This window comes from Drosophila albomicans, chromosome 2L (genome assembly GCF_009650485.2).
Source record: "Drosophila albomicans strain 15112-1751.03 chromosome 2L, ASM965048v2, whole genome shotgun sequence".
NCBI classification, from domain to species: Eukaryota; Metazoa; Arthropoda; class Insecta; order Diptera; family Drosophilidae; genus Drosophila; species Drosophila albomicans.
The window spans coordinates 6,427,130-6,447,300 of NC_047628.2; the positions used below are offsets into that span (position 1 = coordinate 6,427,130).

Genomic DNA, 20,171 nt, shown 5'->3' on the forward strand with positions numbered 1-20,171 from the left:
GGAAGGCTGGGCTGGGGCACAAAATTAATAGAAAACTTTCTGCGGCGACATTGTGCAAACACAAATAAAAATGCGGAAAGTACAAATTATGCAGCAATTTCATTTTGATATTTTGCGGCCGAAAAACTGAAACAGAAACTGGATGAAAGGCTGTTAATGTAAATGACGGCCAGCCAGCAAAAGTAGCCAACGAGAAGCGAGAAGAGAAGCAGGAAAAACGTAAAAGAAAACTTTTAATAACGTCTCTCAAAAGACACATTTTTGCGGGTCTTTCTGTTGTCCCGCAGACCCCACAACCAAATATATACTTACGACCGGCAAGACAGAAGACAGACAGAAAGTGAGACACAGTAAAGCCAAGCGGAAACTCTTGTTCACACTTCATTTGCAATTCTGAGTGCGGTTTCTTTTGTTCCACTAGAACAACGAGTATGCGCGCAGGGCGACTCGGCTGGGCCTAATTATTATTTTCACGAATTCAAGTTTGTGATTTGCGCGCTAAGGACTTTCAGTTCGTCCTTGCTTTGATGGCCATCACTTGATGTAAATTATGTTTATGCTTGCATTCTTTTAGGCATATCCTTCGTACCCAAGCCTAAACTTCTCTTTTCAACCCTGCTGCCTTCAATAAAGCACCATTAATTTTTATGTGCAGTCTGCTGGCTTTGCTTTGAACTTCACTCTCTGGCTCTTGGATAAACTTAATGGTCCAGTTAAGACCGTTATGGTCAAAGTTTTGTCCATATTTTGTCAGGGATGTGCTGTAATTTGCTGGACATTTTGAGATGTGACTTTACCATTCAAAGTAAAGAGTACTAGAAATTAATGAGAAGTATTAGAGTGTTAGTTGAAGAAACATATTGATTAAGTACAAATATAATCTAATGAATTCATTACAATTTAGGCAATAAAAATTGTAGAAGTTATTTAACAAACTCTTTTGTATGAAAAAATGAGAAGTTAATACGCGTATTAGTTGATTTGGTTAACAATCTAATATATTTTGCCCTTTGCGATATATTTTGATTGCGGTACTATTTCAATGTTATAAATATCCTTGGTATATTTTTGTGTTTTGTGTTTTTAATTCGGTATATTTTAAGAATACTAACACACTGTTTTACTTACTCCGTAGCGAGCACACTCGACTGTAGATTTGTTACTTGTTTTATTATAGTTTATAATGTTCTCTAAGCAAAATATACCAACTCAAATTAAATGTAATTGTTCCAATGTTCCTGTTCTAAACTTTGAGGTAATTTAAAACAATGAAACTTCAATTTAGGAATCGTATAATGTATTTTCATAGACAAGCCTTATTTCAACTTTGAAGTACATACGAGTGTGGCCCACATATGCTGATAAACATATTATGTTAACCGACTTTACGTGTTGTAGCTGAAAAAAGCGACGCGACGCAATGTCTGTCAGTCTGTCCGTCTGTCTGTAAGAGTGTCTGGGCCATTGTCTGGCTGTCGACATATCTTAATTCCCATAACCAGCAAAAGTCTGCATGAATTTCAAATTCAATTTGGCGCATTTTACATAATTTATTAAACAAAAGGCTCGACAGCAAACAGCAACACCAACACCAACAAAAGCAACAACACACAAAACGTTTTATTGCCCGAGCAACGCGTCGCTTGTTCGCATGGTCTGAGTGTGTGTGAGTGTATATATGTATGTGTAGGCTGAGCAGGCCTTTTACATAAATAATTTAGGTGTGAAGATTATATGGTTGCGATATGGTTAAAATTGTTGACAACTTAATTTGTGAAGTGGTTGCGGTGGCCGGAAATGGTGGCAGTAAATGGCCGCCTCCTAGCGAGCGTAGGTGCTGCTACCACAGAATACTTGGTCAGGCCTAGAGAGGGACAGCAAAACAGAGTAAGAGAAAGAAAGAGAGAAAGAGAAAGGATGAGAAGGAGAAGTCGAGTGAGAGACAGACTGGCATCCGAGTGTGTTCGCATTACAAATTGTAATTTAAATGCGCGTTGAAAATAATTTATGAGCCAGCTGGCAAACAAAAGAGTCACGCAACGCATGCGGCGCACACGGCGTATACTTAATCTGAAAGACAGCTGAAAACGGATAAAACACAGCAATGAGACGACAGCCACTTCGCTGAACTCCAAATTGAATTATTGAAAAATTAAAATACTTAAAATTGTGCCAGCATTGTTGGCGCTCGCTTCGCTTCGCTTCATTGCAAGACTGAATGAAATATCACATGAGTAATGCACGACACACACTGCAATTATCCCAAGCGTAGCCCACTTGCCGTGCAATGCCGCGAAACCTCTACCTTTAATTGCCGGCATCGGTTTGTTAATTGCTACATAATTGTTTGAAATAAATTTACTTACCTTACGTTGAGCGCCGTAAAAGACATTGCTGCCAAGCGCTGACATGGCGTATGAGTAATGTCCTGTAAAATGACACTCTCTCCCTCTATCACACTCGCGCTGCCACCTCCGCGTAATTTGCATTTTGCATTTTGAGCAATTGAGCATTTAATGGAGATTGAGCATTGTTGACTGTTCAACGGAGTGTGAGTGTGAGTGTAAATTGAGAGAGCGACTATTGCATGATTAATTCAGTTATCGAATGCATTGGAGATTTGGGTGTCGTATAGTTTGGGGGAGACAAATGACTTTCTGAGTCTTGACATTGCTTGTTTAAGTGGCTTCTAACATAAAGTTTTAAATATGTAGAGTGGGTGGAGTTTGGTCTAAATAAACATTGAACTCTTTGGTCAAAACTCAGACTCAGAACGTTTTAACGTCAAGTTGATTTAAAAGTCATAAAACACTTTACGCTTCAATTCAACGCCTCAGAGCTATGCCATGAATACTGAATACACCGAGCACGATGCTGGTGGCTAGAGAATCACATTTACAGCGATTTGCAGATATGCAGGCGCTGTGCATTTGTCACAATCATTTATTAATATGTTAAACACAGTCTAAACGTAGCCGCAGCAACAGCTGCCAACTGCCAACTGCCAGGTGCCGAGCTGCCAAGTTTGCCAGCCAGCTAGCAGTAGAAAGTTGCACCTTCGAGTCCCTCAGCCACTGCAGAGCGTTCAACAGGAGCTAACCGTTGCAAGAGGACTTCAAGTTGAAGCTGTCAAGCACGTAGCATAATTCATGAAAGTGAGAAAGTGTCGAGCAGCAGCAACGGCAGCAGCTGCCGTCGTCATCTCTGTATTGCCGCCCACTCTCCCGCCCCTTGGTCATGTTGTTATATTTTATGTTTTCGCTCACTTTCTGACACATTTTCGCACATATTTTGTCTTAATACCCTCTTTCAAAATAGTGCGGTGGGTATTTAGTTTCATAAAGATTAACATTTTTTTTTACTTATTTTTTTAATGAATAGTAACAAATAAATAAACAATTAATATTTGTTTTAATAAATATTAAAAATTTCCAATATTGTTTTGAAATTTTTGTGTACTATAAGATACTGCAATTAAGTTTACAAATTCTATTGAAAAGTTTTTTGTTTTATATAAATGTAAAATTAAAAATGGTAGTCTTGTTGTCGACAAGAATTTATATTATTATTTTATTTTAATTTTGTTTAACCTTTTAACCTTAAACCAATTGCTTTTAAAGTTTTTTATTAAATATTTTATTTCACCTATTATTATAATTATTAGTTCTATCTATTAATTCATTAATATTAGACTAACACTCTTCCACAGAGGGTGAGAGAAGAGCATTTCAAAAACGGTTATTTTCGATAAACTGCAAGCTTGCCAAGTGGACAAGACTTTCCTTAGTATTTTATAAAATGCCTTATGAATAATGGGTTTTGGTATTAGGTGGTTGGCTGATTTTGCATTTACATTTTGTTGCAATGCCGTTGGCTCAATTTAATTAAACTTCTTAATGAGTTCTCCATCGCAGCTCAATCAATCAAGATCCGTGAATTGAGCTATTAAATGCACGCTGCCTTTGTCCTACAAGCGATTACATTGTCAGAGAAGAGCGAAAGAGAATGAGAGAGAAAGACTCAGGCGACAGAAGTGGGCAAGTTGCCAGCAAATTCTTCCTCAATGAAGTTCGAAATACTTGAAGCGAAAAAAAGGCAGCCACAGTTGCCCAACTGCTGAGATTGCAGCTGCAGCTGCAGCTTGTAAAACAAAAGCATTCAGTCTCTACTTATATGTGTAACACAGCTCTGAATCTGAATCTGAGAGCTGAGAGCTGAGTCCCTTAGTTCGAGTTCGAGTTCATTTGTTTGCCAAGCTGCCAACTTGGCAAAGTGCATTTTGCCGCAGCCAAAATTTGTTTTGCGGTTTTGCATATAAATATCTGTAGCAACACACACGCGATGTGGACGATCTCTTCTTCACTCTTTACACCATACCTTGGTTATTTTGTGCTCTGTTCTGTTGTGCTTGCATTTAATATTATCTGGTAAGCATTTACTCTACTGTGTGTGATGGTTGTCCTTTTCTCCTTCTTCTACTATTTGCGACACGTGTGCATGCTGTGAAAAAATTTCATCGCATCCTTTAGGGCTGCAATTTCACTTCCCTCGCGTTGTACATACTATTATTATTATTGCGGTTGCTGCTGTGCAGTCTGAGCTTGGCAAAAGTAAACAATTTACATAAAATATTTCATATGCTGCATCCCTTTTGTGACTGCCATGTAAATTATGTCAGTAGTTTTCTGCTGGATAACTTCCGGTATTACAACTTAAGTAAATCCCTTAACTTGTTTGCTGAAACAAATACGGCCTGTTTTTTAATTGAAAACTAAATTAACCAAATTCATTTATGAAAATTAGAAATATTTATGAATAAATTAAAATCGAATTAAGTTTAGCAAATCAAAGTAAGTTTTAATAAACAAGAGTTAAATCAATTTTAATTTATACCTTTGACACAAACTAAATTCAATTGAATTAAATAGCTGTTATATCACACTTGCCTTTAATGAACGTTGTGTTGTCTTTAATGTAAATAAAATCCTAGTTTAATGCGAATATATCTGGACAGGTTGCCAACACAGCAGCCAGCACAGAGCCCACAGAGCCCCGAAGTCATTTAATTGCATAATGACCCAGAGCTGGCATTTAATCAGCTCGTTTGTCAACAAAGTGCATATATAATTGCCAGCTGCAGAGAGATACACAGAGCGATACATATAGTTAGAGACAGAGAAAGGCAGAACTAGGTGGGGGAAAGCGAATCGTGGCAAAGCTGAGACATCACTGCTAAACTAATTACGTATACGTAATGTAATTATGAGTTACAGCTGATTAAGTAACTGACAATCGTCAGCAGAATATCATGAGTTGAACGCCTAGCAGAACGCTGCTCAACTCGAAGCCGTCTCTCCTTTAAGTGACAACTTACTTGTACAGCTGAGGAAATTCTACTTTACGTTCTTGGGGATAATAATGACCAGACCATAAGCAATAACGAGGTGCACATTTGGTAAATGAAACCCGAAAAGCTGGCCCCAAATATTTGTTGACATATTGCGGGTTTAAAATGATTTGTGTAGGCCCCCAGGCGACAGCGACAGCGACGGCGATGGCGATGGCGACCAATCCCCGCGAATTAAACAAATACATTTGAATAATGGCAAGCAATCAGCAAACAAAACCAGAAGACTGATTGCTGGCAATAAAAATGGACCATAAAAAGCGATAACATCATATTTATAAGCGGCCACTCTCTCTTGTCCAGCCCAAGCACAAGCACAAACTCAACAAGCAGCCGCAATTCGACATCGAAGCAAAACAAAAGACGCACACGGACCTCGGTCTCTGGCCACAGTCTGGGCAACATCCCTATTCCCATGCTCCCCATGCTTCGCATAGCTCCCGGAGGCTCTCTCAGGAGTAAGCGTTGAAAGCGATTATATGCGTAAATATAAAAATGGCGAAAAGACAAATAAACGACAATAAACGGGCAGGCGTGTAAGGCGAATAAACCGAAAGTAGCTCGAACAAAAACAGAGAGTACAAAAAATGGCTAGCAAAAAATATGGGCCCATAAAAAAGGGCAACCAAAAAAGACAACAAGGGTCAAAGCGTCCAAAAACAGTGGGAAAAATAAAAAATTCACTTAGCAAAAGTTTAAAAAATAAATATGAATTATTTCGATAAATAATTTTTTCTGAATTTTATTTGTCTATATAATTCGGTACACACTTCAAATAAATTAAATTTGATTTTATTAGTTTTTCGACATAATAGAAAACTATTATAGATATAAATACAAATAAGAACAAGTGCCCAGCAAGCATTTACTTTATTATTTATATCAAATTTAAAGTTATTTATACCAAATTTAAAAAATGGTAATTTTAAAATAAATCCATGTATTGTTCTACCGAATAATTTTCATCTCCGTCCTACTGTACTCTGCTTAGTCAACCTGGAGGAAAGACGCACTCAAGCCGAGTAGCCAGAACGTTTGCCACATGATTCTCCCTTTTTCTTTTTCCTTTTTTGGCTGTTTGTGAATCTTCTTTATGTTGACCATTCGGTTTGTGCAAGCGGCCGAGATTAGATCCTGGGCTTTTCAAGGTGGACGCCGTTATGCCAATGCATTTCCTTTGCCTGTCGGCGGCCACACAGGCACAGGCACAACAATGATTTGTCTTTTGTGGGCAGTCGCGTAAATGTTGACGACTCATTTTAATGCCGACAAAGACGTGCAGATTTGCATTTGCAACGTTTGATGTTGCTGTTGATGTTCAGCTGCTCATGCTCGGCCATTTGAATGTTAAGCGGCCCATAAATTTTGCTATAAAACTGGAACTCCGCTTTAAATAGCGCATCGAGGCACCTAAAAGTATGCCGACAATTTGTGTTTACTCGCTTGAAACAAGGGAGAAAAAATGCGCAGTCAAATTTGCTTTGGCGCCGCCTTTTTTGGCTACTTTTTTTCAGTCCTGTTCAGTCTCATACCAAATAGAGGCAGCTCATTGAAACTGGCTGGCACTTTTCAGCGCTTTTTGTGTTTGCACAAAGTCGAAAGCCAACGCGATGGCATTGCGAATCCTTCGTCGAGCCTGATAAATTGAATGGTCAGCAATGCTACGTTCGCTCGCATAAAGAGGCCAATTCAGGTCCTGACCTGACGTTAGCTCTTCTGAAGCCCTTCGCTTAGATGAGGTAAACAAAATTTGTGCGCCAGATCATGGACGAGTCGCGGACGTGGCGTTGACTGATTGCCAGACTGAAGTCCGGCCATGTGTGGGGTCTGAAGAGCACTCAACTAGGCAACGGCGAACTGATTGACAGTTTATTTTGCTGTTAATTTTTGTTATCACTAAATCAATACAATTCATAATATTCAAATACTTTTTTTGTATTACATTTTTGTGAGTATTTTCAATTTGATTCAAATACTTTCGTGAGCTTCACTGCTTTCAAATTTTTTTTAGTTTTTGACTAAGAAATGTATTTAATTAGTTTAGTTGCGAGATGATAACAATTTATGTAGCACATTTTGTCACCGTCTTCTGGAATTACGCAAATGAAATCACAGACAATTCGGAATGTCAAGCTGTAAAGCTGATGAAAAACTACTCATTAAATTGCAGCTTGACGCGCACCCAAAAACAAAAAAAAACCAAAAAAAAAAAACAACTTTTGAATTGCAAAAAGCTGCAAATGCAATCGTGACAGGTGAAATTGAAAGAAGGGTCTTCTTCGTAGACAGAAAAACAAAAAATAAACGCTGTGTTTCAAAACTACACGAAAAACGTGCTAAAACGTAAATCAACAGCGAAAATCGTGTTGAGCATTTTTCGTTGTCCAAAAAAAAATGCAAAGAGTGAAAGAAAATCAGAGAAGGAAAAGGGAAGAAGTGAAAAAGCATAAACAGTAGTTGCTGGGCACAAGAAGGAACGGGATTGTGGGATTGACTCAAAGTTGAAAAGTGGCAAAAGTCCGAAGGGGATTGGAAAGTGGACATGGCTTTGCTGCTGGCCAATGGCAAAAAGCGAGAAAGCGAGAAAGTGGGAAAGTGCTGGCAACTTTTAAGCGCCTTTTGCAGTTGTCCTGCTGTCGGATTGAGAGCAGCTCCTGGTGCCTGCCATTCGCCACCTGCCACCTGCCAACTGCCACATGCCACATGCCGCATGCCTTCTGACTCCTGACGCCCAGATGTCTGACGCTCGACTTTGCAAACGTAATTCAATATGCAATGCCGTGTTAAAAGCTGTAAAAATGCTTAAGCGTTTTTCAATTTAGCAGTTTTATTTTACGAACATTCTACACATTGACCGAAATGAGATTTGCAGCTAACTCAAATTTCTCAAACGCGTTGGGAACATTTACAAAACGGATGTTGCCAAAGAGGGGAGAATGTAATATGAATTGACTTTATGAGCGGAGCTTGACTAACGTTCGAAAATCTAGTGCAGAATTCTCAGGGTTATTATTAAATGCAAATACAAATACAAAGACAAAAACAATTGAAATTTTGTTACTTTTACACTTTAATATCGCAATATAGCACATTGTATATAGAGAGATAAATCTATAGCCGTGAATAGTCTACCTAATCTTAAGCTTTTTCAATCTGCATTTAATTATGAATACATTTGCCTCTGGGTACATTTAATTTTGATGAACTGTTGTGTTTCATAGTTGGTTTAAAGAACTTAATAAGTCCCAATCTCCGTAAGAATGCATTGCACTATAAATGTTATATATATTCTTTTCAAAAATTTGTTGGCCAAAAAACAAAAGTCCAAATCTCACAAACTATTCTCTGTAATATTCGAGTTTTTGTACTTTTCTCCCTGGTGAAAAGTGCAAACGCAGCAATTTGCTAGGAAAAACAATTAAACTTGAACTTTTGTCATAAAAAAGAAGCAAAAATAAAAGCGCAGTGTGAAAATCGTCGTATCAGCAAAAATAAAGTCCACTGTTGGCAAATGGGAATGGGAATGGGAAATGGGAATAGGAAGGCAGGACTATGCCAAGCAGGACACATGGTGCAAAGTTTCAGTCCAAGTTTGCGCTAATTAATTTTTATTTATTACGTATACGAAAGGGCAGCCAAAATGTTTTCCCAATGAAATTATATGTCAAAAAGAGAAGAAGAAGAAGAAGAAGAAGAAGAAAAAAAATGGGAAAATAATTAAATCTTCTAACTGCTTGCCACTTTCTCTTCCCGCAGGCAAACACTCTCGCGTGGATACACAGCAAACGGCACAGGAAGGTAATTAATACGGTGACTTTTAGTATAACTTTTGTGTATTCTTTTTTTTATTTTTTTTTTTGGTGGGTTTCCCCCCGACGGGTCACTGCACTTTCACTGGGCACACTGTACGTATGCGCAATATGGCGCAGTGCACCAGGGAGTCAAAGAGAGTGCGGAAAGTGCGACAAAGTAATGTCAAAAGAATGCTCTAAAAATATGTGCAGCATTTTTCTTTTGCCATCGCTTTTGCTTTTATGAATGGGGACCACAAAGTCAAATGTGGGGCAAGCAAACTTTTAAGCAAATGAACTTTCCATTACCCTCCTCCTCCTCCCCGCACACCGATTAACCGACTTCATTCGCCCCTCATTTTACACAGAAGCCGACATGCCACGTTTCGCTGAACCCATTGCCAATGTCACCGTGTCCATTGGACGAGACGCTCTACTTGCTTGCGTCGTGGAGAACCTCAAGGGCTACAAGGTGGCCTGGGTGCGTGTGGATACTCAGACGATACTCTCCATACATCACAATGTTATTTCGCAAAATAACCGCATAAGTTTGACCTACAATGATCATCGATCGGTAAGGAAAGCTTGTCGTCTACTTAAGAAACATTTATTTAGTAAAAATAGTAATTTTATTTTGCCTAATCTATAAAGTTATAAGGTATGTGTCGGATGCGATTATTATTAATTAATTAATTACATTAATATATAATACACATTTTATTGTTTGGGTGTAATTTAAATTTCTTCTTTTCCTTAATTCTATTCTCTTCTCGATCTGCATAGAATGCAACTGTGAATTATTGGTAGATCGATAGTTATTATTGTTGTCAATAGTTTAATACCGTTTACCACTTCGAATTTTACTTATTCGTAAATATATTATTATAAGTTTCGGTTTCCCGTCAATATATTTGAATGCCACATTTGTCAGATGTAAAATCCCAGAAAAAAAACAGCAAAATGTAAAAATATCGCTAAATAGTTTTTGGTATATTTCTTAAGTCACTCGATATTTATCGGGGTAAAATCGAAACAAAGCTCACCTCAACACAAAATAATAATAAAAACGTCGAAAAATCTTTGCAAATTGCATTAATGATTTTTGCAAATCATTCTTCTTAAATTTTTGACGATTTGGATTTATAATTTGGTTGAAGTTTGCTCCACCTTTTTTACTCTCAAAATTATAGTTGCACATTCTTTGCTGTGGCTCTGACAAAAGTCTATTATAGTATAATAATATTTATTATTCTGTATTGAACTTTGCAGTGGTATTTACACATTAAAGAGGTTGAAGAAACTGATCGCGGCTGGTACATGTGCCAGGTTAATACGGTAAGTTTCCTTTGTCTTCTTTATACACAGAAGTTCTCATTCTTCTATTTGATTACAGGATCCCATGCGTTCGAGAAAGGGCTACCTTCAGGTGGTGGGTAAGTAGAGTCGCAACTCTTTGGCTATTGAACTGAAGTACTCACATTGTTTGGCTCGGTTTTGTTCTCGCAGTGCCGCCGATGATTGTCGAGGGCATGACCAGCAACGATATGGTAGTGAGAGAGGGTCAGAATGTCTCATTGATGTGCAAGGCGCGTGGCTATCCCGAGCCCTACGTCATGTGGCGACGAGAGGATGGCGAGGAAATGCTAATTGGCGGAGAGCACGGTAAGTGGTTGGCGCATTGCATTCACCGTTCACGAACAATACCAGTTCCATTTGGCATTCGTTTTTCCCTTGTTCTTCAAATACACAGTGAATGTCGTCGATGGAGAGCTGCTACACATTACTAAAGTGAGTCGTCTCCATATGGCGGCTTATCTCTGCGTGGCATCCAACGGAGTCCCGCCATCGATTAGCAAACGGGTTCACTTGCGTGTCCAATGTAAGTACAAGAAACTTTCTACATTTTAATGATTTTTAATAACAGTATCGAAATAATAAGCACATCAATAATATAATAACGAAATGCAATTATCTCAATTAAAAATACACTGATTATTCGAAAGTGTTCTTTAAAATATTTTTGTATCACAATGGCTAATATTCTTTTTTTTTTCTAATTTATAAATCGCTTTTTATTTATAAACTTTTCTTTAAAGTAACTCTTCGATCCACTTAAAAACATCATCAGTTCGCAAAACTAGATGAAAGTAAATATTACTTTTAGAATCATCTTTAATTCAAATGCCTCCCATAAGCAAGAAAGAAAGCTGGTGTCAGATACTCGCTAACCACTTTCATTAAGAGCAAAACATTGCAGAATTTTTCTTAAATAATACAAAATTAAAAACTGCGATAAGTTTTCGAACTTGCTCTGCAAGAAACAATAACAGATGATGGCCAATAAAAAATGAAAGGTCTAACTATTATAGCCTTCGAAATCCAAAATAAAAATCCTACCCTTCAAATCATGTTTCCTAGAACACGAGCTTAAGTTCACAAGCATAAAAATCACAAAAAGTTAATACAATTGGTCTATTTCAATTTGAGCGAAGGATTTAAAAAGGTTTAATATTATCTCAATTGAAAAAAGAAAACTTCACGTTTTTATTGTTTAACCGAAAATGTCAAGGGGCAAGCGAATTTCTTAAAACGATATTTCAGCAACCCCGAAATACTTTAAAAGGTCAATCGATATGCGATTAAAAGTAATTCGAGCTGTTCGAAACTCAACGTAACAACAATCATACGACAATCTCATAACGAATTCCACGTGCCAACTTATACAATCCATTTAGGGGCAAAAGTTTTATGCAATATTTACGAGTATGTGCCGTTCCGTTCCGTTCCGATTGTTCGAAGAGTGGAAAGCGTTCAGACAGACGCGTTGTTTAATGCGTAAAATACACAGAAACAAATCTTTTCCTTCTCCCCTCTCCCTACTATCACCTTTTGGAGCACCTCGTGTTGCAGTTTTCGGGGCAATAACCGCAGCGTGTCCTCAACATTGGCACACAAAATGGGGCCTAAAGTTTTAGTGACGATGGCGGAGGGGGCAAAGAGGTGCACGCACTTGGCCGAAAATCGACCAAAGCTGCAGTCACGTTAAATTAATTTACCAGTATGTAAGCGTGTGTGTGTTCGTGCTCGTATACGTGTACGTGTGTGTGTGTATGTGTGTGTGCTCATTTCGAGTTGTTTGTGGGCGTTTTGTTTGTTTGTTTGTCAGCAGGTGTTATTTTGTGCCCCAGCGCAGTGTACGTGGTGAAAATGCGTTGCCAATGCCATCGCAGCTTTTGTTGTTACTGTCACACACACACACACACACACACACACAACCACACGTGGAGAGACACTCGCTTCAGCTGCTGTTGTTGCAACAAAAGCTATTTACACATACGGCCAGGCACAATCTCCACGCTTACAGGCGCACTTTTAATGACCGAATGCATTTTAATCCAAAAACAGTTTGCAAACTCACGTAAAATGCATGCGAAACTTGCTGCCGAAAATCTGTAATGGAAAATGAAGCTCTATGGGATCGAGAGTCAACAAAATTGATGACTTTTAATTACTTACCGATCGAGATAATAAATGCGAAATCGCAACTCAGCGAATCTATTTTAAACCAACTAAAAAACGTCTCTTCATATTTAATCATTATTTTTGCGATTCCTTTCCTTTCAGTTCCGCCAATGCTTTCGATACCAAATCAATTGGAAGGCGCATACGTCGGTCAGGATGTGATGCTCGAATGTCATACGGAGGCGTATCCAGCATCAATTAACTATTGGACCACCGAACGCGGCGATATGATAATTTCAGGTAACTTCCACTTAAATGTTATTTAATCGAATCGAATCGAATCGAATCAATTGTTTGTTGTATTTTACCTTACCGTTAAAAAGGCGACTCTTGATCAGAAGGGAAACGAATGAAAGAGAGCGACTTTTCAATGTAGCCACGTTTATTATCTGAAAAGCGATTGTAAATGAGCTTACTCTGTAATGAAATTACTGCCTGGCAGCGTCAAAGGGAGATGCGGAGACGGAGGCTCAGCAGCAACATTCAGAAAACTGTCATGTAAAATGGCAAAAATTAAAATTCGCATCAGTGCGTGAACGAAAAAATAAGTTAAGCTGCTGCCATTGTAGCAGCAATCACAGCTGAATTCCCCTTCAGGCAAGCAACAAATACAAAGAAACAAGACAAATGCGTTTACTTTTGCTGATCGACTAAAATATACTCCTTAATTTATTTTTGAATATTAAAAATTAAGACGGAAATGAAATATTACAACTTTAAGCAAAAGGAAGAAAATAATATTCAATGTTAGCATTAATTCAATTATCCTGATTACAGGATATAAAATCATCGCAGTCTATAAACTGCGAGCAATCGTTGTTGCTGATGCATTTTACTTTCTCTTGACTTTTTTGCATTACTCATACGCAATGAGTGACAGGCATTCGAAAAACTCGAACACACATCCATTCGCAAACTGTTGAGCTGTTAATGTCACATTGCGAGACTACATAGTAATTGTCTTTATTGGACAAGGTTTAACAATTGTCTCTTAAACAGAAGCCAGTAAAAGGATTTCAAGCGACAGTTTTACAATATAAAACTGTGTAGTTAAGCATTTAACTTTCATCTTTGCTTCCATCATCTTAAAAATTTATATTAATTTGCGAATTTTCGCCGTGTTTATTAAATCAAATATTCAGTCGCATAAATTCGAGTATTGCATTAATATCGTAATCTGAATATGAGCTTCGCGGTAATATCACAAGGGATTAACCCTTTCAGTGACGCTGCATAATTGCGGACAGCATTTCTGCAACAGAAATTCCTCTTCAATTCCTGTAATTGGAAATGGCACTGATTAAATTACAGAAAGTCCAATGATCAATGACAAACAGACAAACCGAGATCGGAATGCAAACATAAATTAAATAGCATCGACATTGACACAATGATAACTAATAAATAATATTGTGTTGCTTTGGCAAATTGGCAAAAACACCAAAAAAGAATAAACACAAATGTGTTCTGTGTTACATATAAGAAAATGCCACAATTACAATCGCGTTGTGCTCTAAAATCAGTGAAATTATGGTCTGTCAGTATGGCATAGTGGAAATGGCGAAAACATTATTTTGTAGCGGAAATTATATTAACATAATCACATTGGCAAATACATGTTCGAGAGTTGGCCAAGGGAGGTGAGGGCATCAATTCCGTATGTATGCAATAGTGCGTGAAGCGGAAAGTGCGTAAAAGCATTCAACAGTATGCAGAGCAACCAACAAAATGACCAGACCAGAGGCAACACAATATAATCCACGCATTTCGACCAAATTGAAACGAAAATAATTGCCAGTGCTGTACGATTGCTGAGCAGGAATCTGCAAAATCAATATTTATGGCAGTAACAAAAACTATTGCATACTTTTAAGCAACAATAAAAAACATTATGGGAAATTATACACAAAAACATTGCATACTTTTAGGTAGCAAATAAAACCCGTTTACTAGAGCAAGTCCATATTAGTGCAGCATAAAAACAACGTTTAAATATCTTCTTATAAGCATATTTATCACAGTTTGTTCTTTTGCCCGAAAAATGAGTCATCAAATATGGATGCGCTCGCCTTTAAGTCTGAGGCTTTAGTAGCATTATTTTCTTGCTTAAGTGCCATTTGTTTGTTCGATATGACATAGAGCGGAGAGAAAGCAGATACGCCAAATTACGGACAGGTATCAGGCTAGCAGAGACATTTCATATGCACACACGCACAGGCTAGACACACATGCATTCGAAAGCCGTAGCAGAGGCATGTGGAGGAGGTGTGGGGAGCAGGCAAATAAAACGCGAGTCTGATATCAGAAATCGCCGACGACCATGATGCATGGCAAACAGACACCAAAAGTTTTGGGTAATAAATTTTAAGCGATTTCTGAGCGAAACACGTAGAACTACAATGTGTGTTTATAGGATGTATTAGAAGAGGGCGGCAAGTAAAGACATCGAAGAATTTTAAAGACGTATGAATATTGTAAAATCAAAAAAATATAAATATTTTAGAAGTAATGTAAATAAATTAATATACCATTAAATCAATTGATATTAACATTGTTTTAAATTTGTGAATTTTGATTATTATTTTTTATAATATATAACAATATAATAATAATCTATAATGTAAAAAGCATCGAAATACAAAAATAAGACATATCATTGTCTTTAAAGCAATGATTGAAAATAAACATCTGTATAATTTAGTTTGACCTACTATAGCGAAGAACAATAAATGAGCTTAGAACACATTTTGCAAATCAACTTGTCGAACTGCCCTCGTTCAACTGTCGCTAGCACATGCCATTTATCACAGCCTTAGTCAAGCTAGTACAAGAATTTCTCACACGCTGCCACCAAAAAGCGAAGAACAGCAAAAAATAAAGCAAACTTCTGTTTTATGTCCCAACATCGACAGAGGCATATTAAAAGTATAAAGTTGCTTGCAAAGCGTCGTAGGAATCGCATATGTCGAGGCCGTTGCTGCTGCTTCTGCTGCTGTTGATTATGAGTTAAATTATATATTTGCGTGTCAGAGGGACTTATAATGTGTAGCATGGAAAGTATCTGAGGAGAAACTGCCTCGTCACAAAAGGTGACTGACTATGCCATGATATGCCTGCATGTTTAGCCTCAAAAAGAAACTGAGAAGCAAAAGACATTTGTCACACACACGCATACACTTACACACACACACACACACACTGAAAGAAGGAACATCAATTGAAGCACACAGCATGGCGTATGAGTAACATGCGATATCGCCTTACACTGCGCCAAACAATCAAAGTGAAATTAAGTTTATATATTTATATTTAATGCTACTTACACGAGGCATTTGCCAGGTTTAGGCTTTTTTTGGGGATTGTTAAATCGTTGCCTGGCCTAGTCTAGGCTAGACTACGCCCCTCGAAAAGTAGGCAGCAGAAACAACAAACTTAAAGCCAAAAGAAGAGAGAATAGAAAGGGAGCATTGAACAAAAGTTTTTCTTTTAGATTTTCACTGATTAATGAGAAAAGTTTTAGTTCTTGTGGATAGAGAAGAGAATTGGGCACTGTTCGAATCGAACTGCGGCAGTTTTAATTACACATACACGCAGTCAGAGCAGTCGAAGTCAAGGGAAGAAGTAATGGCAGAGGGTGTAATTAGTTTGAGTCGCCATTGAAAACACAACTCGCTTCGGTGCTCAAACACACAGAAATGCAGGTGACATTAATTAATTGATTTTCTATTTTCTATTTTGTTTTTGCTGCTGTTTCTTTTTCACTTTTTTACTTGGGTGTTGCAGATATTTGATCAATTCAGCTGATGGCTGCAAAACAAATTTAAAGCTGAATTTCATAATAAACGAATGTATGTAATAAACTGTATGCAATAAACTGTCTGTCGCGCTTGTTCTGCTTGCAGACACTTCACGGGCTGGCGATAAATACGAGACCACATCAACCATCAGCGGTTATACAAAATATATGAAGTTAAAAATTCGCGCCGTTGGACCAAATGATTTTGGCACCTATCGCTGTGTGGCAAAAAATTCGCTGGGCGAAACCGATGGCAACATTAAGCTTGACGGTGAGTGACATTCCGACACACAACATATCTGCTTTTTTTTTTGCTTGTGCTTCTTTCTTTTACTACATTTTTATTTTGAACAATTCCTTAATTTATTGCACTCTATTTATATGCATGGCAGCTTCCATATGTGCAACATGTTGCACTTCCAACTTTATAAAGTGTATAAATGCCAGCACATTTTTTATTTCAAATTAAAATTGCCGTATTGTTTTCAGTTATTTTATTTTTGTCGGTTGTGTTTTTCTGTGTAACAAATGCTGATAAAATATTTTAAATTTTATGGGTAGTGTTGAATTGAATACTATATAAAGAGAAAAATAAGACCTTAGATATTGATTAAATATTTGTATAAATTATTCATATTTTTTTTTATTTTTATAAACTAAAGTCTCTTTCAAATATCGAAGCTTATTTTATTTAATTGCCTTGACTGGCCTTGGCTTTTAAATACAACTAATTTTATTTTTTTTCTAACAAACTAATATTTTATGACCTTATCCAATGTAAACAAATATTTTAACAATAAATTTCCATTTCTGGTTTTTGTTTGAGAGTAGGAAATACCCTAGCCCAGAAAAAAATAAGACCTTAGATATTGATTCAACATATAATATGTTTTTTTGATATTCCTTAAAATTTTGTTACGATTGGTTGCTTTGGCTGACAATTTGGTACATTTTGTACTCAATGGTATATTTTATATCATTCGGTATATTTTATTTTGTGTGTGTGTACTTTTAATATATTTACCGAATATGGTTTTACTTAAAATTGGTAGAGAGTATCTCACAGTCGAGCACACTCGACTTATTATTTATATAAACTAAAGTCACATTTGATGCCGAGAAATATTTGTGCAATAAATTTATACAGTGGGTAATAACGTACTCTATAAACAGGGTAAAGAGAAATAAAACCTTAGATATTGACTTAACATTAATTTAAATCTTTTTTTTTTTGTTTAAGCTCAAGTCTCGATATATTTGTGCAATAAATTTATATTTTTTCTCATTTCAGAAATGCCAACACCAACGACTGCAATTATCTCGGAGATGGCCATGTTGAATCGAAGTTATGGTGAGATTATCAATGCACACTCACACACACTCATATAAAAAACTATTAATTGATAATGCGTAGAATTAGTTTTTATTTTGTTTATATGTCAACCAGCACTAGCTCACTCACTCAACCTCGAATGCGTTCAAAAGTTCATATTGATAGTTTTTTACCTCTTTGCACCGCAAATCATCATTAACATCAACGGCACTATAAAATGAGACTCAAAACTAAAACTTATTGCCATCAGTATCATCAATATCATTCAGATGGTCTTTAATTTTGTGACTGCAGATGCTCGTAAATTCCTTAAAACATGCCTTGAGAACCGGACAGCTTAAATTGTGCGCCACACAGTGGCAGCGTTTGCCTCCACTAGAAACTCTGACTATAATCAACGCAAATAGCACAAAATACTCATACTTAAAATAAAGTGACCGACAGACTTGAAACTCTGGCGGTTAGCCAAAGAGACTTCAGTGGCCTCCCCACCCCCTTTCATTCGACTCCCAGTTACCCCTCAGCCCATCAAGGCAGCTTGCATGCAATTTCTGTGTCCATTTTTGCTTGTTTTTCCATATTTATTTTCTCTCCTTACCTCTATGTGTGTGTGTGTGTATGTGTGTGTCTGTTTTATTCTTTGTTTTTGTTGCCGCTCCTCAGACGGCTATTAAATGCAAATAAATGCAAAAATTAAATAAAAATACCTAGAATACCATTACGTCTATATGTATATTCATTTTCTTTTGCTATGGATTCCTCTTTTTCTCTCCTATGTTTTCGGCTGCTTCTCAACGTTCTCATCTTACTTTTGAATATTTCTTTCATGTTGCGCCTTACTTGCACACAACCAACAACAACAACTACAACAACGAAAACAAAAAATGAAATATAAATAATAATAAACAAAACTCAAACAAAACAACCAACCACCACATTATTCATGTACCGTCTTGTCGTTGTACTAAATCCAAACTTCCAACTCTTTTTTCTCCCCTGCATCCCCCCGTCCCCTTGACTGACTCTTGCTGCATAAAATTATTCGCAAAATATAAATGATAAAAAAAAAAACAACATCGGCAACAACAACAACAACGACAACTTCGCATTGCAAAAGATGGCAAGAGACGTCATAGAAATAAATTTGAGTCAGCCAACGCTTTGCCTGATTACGGGGTTGAGGAGTGGCGTGACGGTGCTCAAGGTAAGTATCCGCTACCCTTCTCCCGATACGTCCGTATCTATGTTATGTATACGACCTGTATTGTGCGCCTTTTCACAATTTGCACGTAGCACGTCGTTCACATCTTACTCTCATCTTGTTGCAGTTTCTTTTCATTCATTTGTGGAAAATATTTTCATATTTCAAGTGTGTCGCGTTGGCCTTCTCTTATGCATAGTATTTGCCCGGTTGGCAGTTCTCATTTACCAGTTGCCAGTTGCCATTTGCCATTCAAAACTTATAATAGCAAAATTTGCACTTTGCCTTGCTTTTGGCTTCTTTTGGGCTTTTGTTTGGAGCCAAGTGTTTAGCGCAAACGTTAAAAATTAATTAAATTTCCTCGGGCAAGATGACGCTTGCATTTCTAGTTCTTGTTTTCAGTTTGCATTTCGTATTTCGCATTCTCCTGCCGTACATTTTATTGCTTTCGAGTTGGTGTCAACATCGTTGCCATCTGCGATTTATAAAGTACCAAAACCAAAATATTTAAAGATAAGTAAATGTTTATTAATCGTAGCTAAAAAGTAATAATGCTGTTAACAGTTAGTTAATTATTTCGAAATGTCGAGAACTCCAAGAGACTGACGTTTTATTAGATTGCTGCTTGAATAGAAATACTTATCTTGATCTGTAAGTCAGTCCGTATGAACACTAAAATCTCAGAGACTAAGAGATAGAGCTATAATTTTTTTCTTAAGAGTAAGTGTACGAACATCAAGTTTGTTTTATATTTTATATTTTGAATGTATGTTACTCCTCCATCGATACACCAAATATGGCCTTCAGTATATTTTAGTATTTTGTGGTATATTTTTAAAATAATACCGGACTGTTTTGCTTTTATTCAAAATGAGTAACGGGTATCTTACAGTCGAACACACTTGACTATTATTTTTTTCTTTTTTCTCAATGTCCACTGTTCATAGTTGACTTTAAATAAAAAGTAAACTTAAAGATTATATCGATTCTTTGTTGATAGAGAAGAAATACAAACATTTAATGCGATAAAAATAATTGCGTAAAGTTCCGATAAAGAAATATGTAGTTAGCGAGAGGAAGAGCAAAATGGCACAAACAATGCAAAAAGTGAACCGGAAGAG

The 20,171-nt window shown here is 37.0% G+C and overlaps 1 protein-coding gene across 6 annotated transcripts in view; it reads left to right on the forward strand.

The window, feature by feature from the left end:
- Positions 1-20,171, forward strand: part of LOC127565176 (lachesin) — a 59,498-nt gene that overhangs the window by 32,704 nt on the left and 6,623 nt on the right. For 3 of the 6 annotated variants that reach the window (XR_007954563.1, XM_052002517.1, XM_052002518.1), the window contains exons 3-12: positions 9,164-9,205; positions 9,567-9,772; positions 10,468-10,533; positions 10,592-10,631; positions 10,705-10,860; positions 10,949-11,077; positions 12,823-12,960; positions 16,623-16,787; positions 17,808-17,867; positions 18,967-19,053. Coding sequence is in view for 5 of the 6 variants with exons in the window: in XM_052002517.1 (XP_051858477.1) it covers positions 9,164-9,205; positions 9,567-9,772; positions 10,468-10,533; positions 10,592-10,631; positions 10,705-10,860; positions 10,949-11,077; positions 12,823-12,960; positions 16,623-16,787; positions 17,808-17,867; positions 18,967-19,053 (1,089 nt within the window). In the remaining variant the exon portion in view is untranslated. Of the gene's footprint in view, positions 1-9,163; positions 9,206-9,566; positions 9,773-10,168; positions 10,187-10,467; positions 10,534-10,591; positions 10,632-10,704; positions 10,861-10,948; positions 11,078-12,822; positions 12,961-13,043; positions 13,379-16,622; positions 16,788-17,807; positions 17,868-18,966; positions 19,054-20,171 lie in introns of those variants that run through there. The other 3 variants (XM_052002519.1, XM_052002520.1, XM_052002521.1) reach the window with 3 other exon arrangements.